At 38.8% G+C, this 6,000-nt stretch overlaps 1 protein-coding gene across 1 annotated transcript in view; it reads left to right on the top strand.

Annotated features, from left to right (window-relative positions):
* The window catches only part of mtss1lb (MTSS I-BAR domain containing 2b), a gene marked incomplete at its 5' end in the record, with an annotated part of 15,512 nt that overhangs the window by 6,004 nt on the left and 3,508 nt on the right, over positions 1-6,000 (top strand). Inside the window, 4 exon segments of the mRNA XM_014015181.1 lie at positions 575-848; positions 1,313-1,387; positions 4,115-4,270; positions 4,709-4,891. Of these exon segments, the coding sequence (XP_013870635.1) occupies positions 575-848; positions 1,313-1,387; positions 4,115-4,270; positions 4,709-4,891 (688 nt within the window).

Genomic DNA, 6,000 nt, shown 5'->3' with positions numbered 1-6,000 from the left:
GTGTGTGTGTGTGTGTGTGTGTGTGTGTGTGTGTGTGTGTGTGTGTTTGTGTGTATAATGAGCAGCACTTTGGCAGCCTTTCACCTGCAGTGCTTCATTGGATCTCCCTGAGTTCACATGCTCTTTGTTTACCTCTCTCCTACCCACCCCTACACCCACTTCTCCATGTCCACCCCTCTTCTACTCTGTTTCTACACCTTCACTTGTCAATCTTCTCTGTCTTATGTGTTGTTTGTGTGCACTTGTGTGATCKGCCCTCTTTCTCTCCTGCTGGTTGCTTCTTTCCTGGTTTTATTTCCCTTTTTTTTTCTTCTTCTTTGGTGGGGGTGCTTCTAATTGTGACTGGTTTACACTAACCCAACGAACGACTCCTCCTGCACTCTAACCATCACCGACTTATTCTTCAATCCATAATCCTAACCAAACTGCTTACATCTTCCTSCCCCTGAAACAAATCATTGCTGTGACCATAACTGCCGTCGTCTGACATGACTTTACGTTCCTGACGCCTCCTCCATCCCACTGACAACTGCCACCCCCCCTACCTTCTTTCCTTCCCATCCCCACCCCACAGCAGTGTCAACAGCGCCCACAGTAGTGCCTCACGCTCATCGGGGGGAGGTGTGGGTATTGGTGGTAGCGGAGGAGGCTCCCAGCCACACTCACCCACCTCCTCCTCCTCCTCCTATCGCTACCGCAGCAGCATCCCGCAGCAGCCTCCGCCACCGGGGGGCATCGCCGCCCACCGCCTCAGCAGCGTCTCCTCCCACGATTCAGGATTCGTGTCCCAGGATGCCAACATCTACTCCAAGCCTCCCTCGCCGATGCCCTCGGACATCACAAGTCAGGTACAAAAGTCTGTCTCACACACACACTCACACACACTGAATTTACATCTCTATGCTGATGAGGTGGTCAGCAATGGTGCACACATGTAAAATACAGAAGAGTGAAGCAGTCGTTATATTTTTTACATTTGTTTTMAATCTAAACAAGACAACGTAGTGATTTAATGTGTTTAACTTTCCAGTGATCAAATCTAATGCAAGGTTCAGATTTGGAACCCTTGGGGCAATATTTAAAAGCTGATATCAGTCGGTGGTTTATTGTTTTTTTTTTTACTGCTTTTTTTGTAATCACCAGGAATCATGTTACTCTAACATTTTAAGCATCATTTTAAAGGAAAGAAAAAACATATATTTAAACCTAAAACATGCAGAAAACCTGTGTACAATGTACATACAATGTAAGCAAAGGTTCTTAAAAATTCTCAAACTAAATACAGTTTGTTTTTCTAATCTTTCCTCTGTAGAAATCTTCCAGCTCAGCGTCATCAGAGGCCTCAGAAACATGTCAGTCAGTCAGTGAATGCAGCTCCCCCACCACTGTAAGTCTTCTCGTTCACACTGAAAAACACAGCATCTTCAGCACCACATTCACATAAAAAACACAGCAAACTGATCACAAGTTGTATCACCTTAGAGCAAAAAATAAGTAAATAAAAATAAATAAATAAAATAAAATAAAACTGTGCATTCTGTTAGCAGTGACTGTAATGTGAATTTTTTTTGCATCACTAATTTATCTAATCGTTTGCTACTTTTGGCTTTTAGCTTATGTTCTATTTGGTTTAGCTTCCACACTTCAATGTCAGCTTTTTCAACATACTCTCAGTATTCACACTGCATTTTCTYAAGTTAAGTATTATATGTTGTTTAGAAAGAGAAGCAACTTAGTTCTAAGATTTAGCTTTTTAAACTGAATACAAATATTATTGATTTATTAAAACCTGATAAACGCTTCACACATTTTTGTTGTAAGGTTTCTGCCTAAAATCAGTGTTTTCTGTGTCGTTCAGACACAATGTACAAGGCTTTATCAAACTCTTTTTTTCTTTTTTTTGCAAAAGCACTTTTGTTTTATTTTCAATTGTGTATGCTGTTCACATTGAAGAAGAAAAACAAGTTGTCAGTGCTGTTAAAATGAATCTAAAGCAGCTGTGATAATTGCAGCAGCAGTAAGCCGATGTTGCAAAGTACAACACACGCTGGTAAATTGTAAGTTTTATTTTCAGTAATAGCAGGAGTTTTTCTAGGAGTTTTATTGTTATGTAAAAATCAGTCGGAGATCGACCTGTGAAAGGTAACAAAACTGACAGTGATAGTTGTCTCGGAGCCTAATGGRTTCTCCTGTGGATAATAGATTTCATTATATTTTAGAATAATGGAAAAAACACCACTTATATGAGTTTCTGCTTTAAATCATTGCATGGAGAGGCATTTTAAACCACTGCAACAATTAGCAACTAGGTGGTTTCACTCTTTTCAGGCAATTCGGAGAAAAAAAAAGTTTCTTTCCTACCATGAACCACCTACTCAGTTTAAAAAAAAAAACCAAAACACTTGTATTCTGTGCTTTCTGTGTCACTATAATTGCTGTTTGGGTACCTACATAAATTTCACTCAAATCAGAGCCACATTTTTTTTTCTTCTTACAGCTCATCTGCTTCTCTTTCCGTACACATTCTTCGACAGCCATGCACATCTGTTTGTGAGGAAAAAGATAATTATATAGATGATTCTCGGGAGCCAAAGTAAATATCCATTTCTGATTCCAAGAAGCATCTGTGATTCACAGCAGCTTGGATCTACGACAGGTTTCTTCTGTAATCCAACTTCTTTGAATGGCAAACAAACATTGTCAGGATGGAATGTTTGCTCCCCTTTCACTGGTTATCATGGCAGAAAACTTGTACAAACACAGTGAGGGAGTTGCAAACAAACATTTAAACTTTTATTCTTCTTTAACTTTGGATTTCAGGTTATTTTTTTAAGTGATGAAGACATTTTGGTGACATGTTCAGTCTGGTCACACAAGACACACGATAAAGAAAAAGCAAGATTTTGAATGTGTCTATTGCTTACATCTCTGAACTCTCTCAGATCATATTTAACATTTCATGTCTCTGCTCCCACATCAAACACTGTTGGACGACTGGTGCTTCATGTGCTGGGAGCAAAAATGAAGCATTRACGAGTAACGGCAGAGCACTAAACACTGTTTCTTCATGTTGGTTTCATTTTATTCTTCTAAGCAAGTTATGACGCTTTTTTTCATCTAAATTACAAAACAACTTAATAATTATATAAAGCTTAAGGTTATAAATGTTAATTGCAATAAAGGATACCTTCCTTCCTGCAGCCAGAAAATGCCACATTCTCATTTTCCAAGCTTAGCGTAGGACACAATTTAGTAAAATTAATTTTCTTCAGATTCATTTTCTCATCAATTGCATAGAGGGAAAAAAAACTCTTAGCTCACTTATAAACGTATGTAGCTTTAAGACAAAACAAACAAAAAACTATGCAAATTAGTTGCAATATGTATTAAAGTTCAGGCATTAATCTTTACAGGGACCTAAAATAATTAAGTGTTTCATTTTGAACTGTAAAGGTTCTAGCTTAAATGCTATATATTTTAAAGCACTCAATATGGATAACACATTAAAAGAGCAAAGCTTTTATTGTTCCAAGAGCTCAACAAATTAAATACAAACAACAATCTAAATGCTCAGGACAGATTTCTGTTATGTTATGTATTTGAATGACCTCATTTTGGAGAAAAAAAACAGTTTAGTTTTAACTATAATGGCTAGTGTGATTAAGTGTAAAGGGTTTGTCTTAAAACAGCTCCAGTTTCTATAGCACTTTTCAATGGCAGCAAACCACCTTGGTCTAGGCCCTGCAAGGACTACAGTAGTTGTTACCTTGCCAGTCCGGTCAGAACCAGTACAGAAATGTTCAATTCATATCAGTCTGAATGACTGATTCAACACATCCCATCAATTTTCTAACATAACCACATGTATCTAATCATACCTGGTCATCCGGATAGATTGATATACTGTAGTTGTTACATTATGAACTCAGTTGTTAGGTCATTGTGATGCATCAGATTTTCTGCTCGTCTTTCCTGCTTCTAAGTATTATTTGGAGGCTGTGTGTTGTCTGTGATTATGGCCTACACATTGTCATGTGATCCCACAGCTGGCTGCTTCCCTGTGTCTGCAGCATTTTCATCCTCTGATGACATGACTRTGTCTCTCGTCCCGCAGTTTGGCTCGTCCTTCGCTACCTTCCGCCCTGCTTTTTCTCACTCTGGTTCCACCAGGCCTCTTTCTGTCATTCTCCCTGTTCCTGCGTCCCCACCCTATAACCGCACCCCTGGATCCAGCTCTTCCTCTCCCACATCAAAGGTTCCCATGTGGAAGGTTTGTTCTCCATTTGCTTCCATTTCTTCAGTTGCACCTTCTCCTCTGTTCTCGTCGATTAATTTACACCTGTTGCAAAAGTTGCACTCATTTCCCTCACCAGGTTAGTACATTGCTTTGCATCCCTAACACACTCATCCTCAGTTGCCGTGTGTTTGCATGCATGCCTTTAAGTTTCACCTGCCTCCCTGGTTTTGCTAACTGGCGATTGACCAAAACCAAGCAGGGTTTAAGCCATAAACATAAAACCCTTTAAAAGTGCAAAAAAGTCTCTTGCCCACTTCAACAGCTTCGTACACATGCGCCAAGGCTCGGCCCACCTGTGTGGACCTCTTTCTGTGCATTTAAAAGAAGGGCTTCAAACTGCTGGATACTGGACAAGTCTCATGCTAGTACTGCCAGACACTTCCTGTTTATTAATTCCTCTCACTTCTTCAGGATTGGTCCAAAGCAGGTCAGTATGAACAGCCAGTGGCTGCAGCACCGGTTCAGAGGAGAAAGGACACTTCTGACAGGCTGAGGGAGAACGAGGGCTCACCAGGTTCCCAGGGATATGCTGGAGCACCACACCCTGATGATGGGCAAAGACCCAGGATGACACCAGCTACAATTGCTGCCAAGGTGATTTTGGATAACAAGCACACTCGAGTTAGCTAATTTGTAGTTCTGGTTACACCTATGTATGCATAAATACACTATATTTAAAGTATAACTTGTATTCAGCTACTTCAGTTTTTAGTAGAGGTCTACAAACTTAAACTAACTTAAAATAAATAACTATGTAAAAAAATTGACCACGTTAACTGAAAGCGACTTTGGTAAAATAAATTTCACTGATACGAAAACTACTGAAGTGAAAGTCATTAAACTGTTCACAATAATTGGGAAATTAATAGTATTTTTACACACACTCTTAATCGAAGTATTGAATTTACTCAACCAAGTAATGTCAACTGGTTCCACTAAACCACGCTGAGCAAATTCATCTACATTTACTCAGCTCGGTTTAGTGAAACCTGTTGACATAACTTGGTTAAGTAAATTCAACACTTCATCGTTTTGAGTGCATAAACAACTCTTAATGATGAGTTATGCTCATATTTTAATTTGTAACTAAGTGTTAAATTCAAAAGTAAATAAGTAAAAGTATTTTATTAATATTTTGAAAGTAACAAAAGATTTAAAAAAATACTTGGAAAACTCACAAATCCTCAAAAAAATACTTAAGTACTGTAAATGAAAGTAAACCTTAAAAGTAAATGTTACTACACACAATTATTGGGACATTTTCGCACTGTGACATAAAATGTTACCCAGCAGATGGATGGTCTTAAAGGGGCAATATTGTGTGTTTCTCAGGCATATATTTAAATACTATGCCATAATAAAGTATCCATGTCACCTTTAGCTGTTATTAAAATGCTGTTTTTATGTTTAAATAGAAAATAAACTTATCTTCACATCACTTCCTCTTCTAAACGCCTTGAAATTGGCCTCTGTCTCTTTAAGAACCACCTTCCGCTTCTGTCTTGCCCATTTCAGCACAGGGGTGGGGGGGTTGCTATGATGCAGTTTACTTGGCATCTGAAAATATATTTCCTCAAAGGTATTTTTTATCTGAAAAGAGCTTCACTGAGTGAAAACTAATATTAGGAGCTCACAGTCAGTTTAAGTTTCACTTTCAGTTTCAACCGAGAGCCTGCAGGAGTCATGGGCGGTGTGTGTGTGTG

This window comes from Austrofundulus limnaeus, unplaced genomic scaffold, assembly GCF_001266775.1.
Source record: "Austrofundulus limnaeus strain Quisiro unplaced genomic scaffold, Austrofundulus_limnaeus-1.0 Scaffold124, whole genome shotgun sequence".
Lineage (NCBI taxonomy): Eukaryota > Metazoa > Chordata > Actinopteri > Cyprinodontiformes > Rivulidae > Austrofundulus > Austrofundulus limnaeus.
Note: the sequence above shows the minus strand (reverse complement) of the source record. Positions and strands in the feature narration are given on the sequence as shown.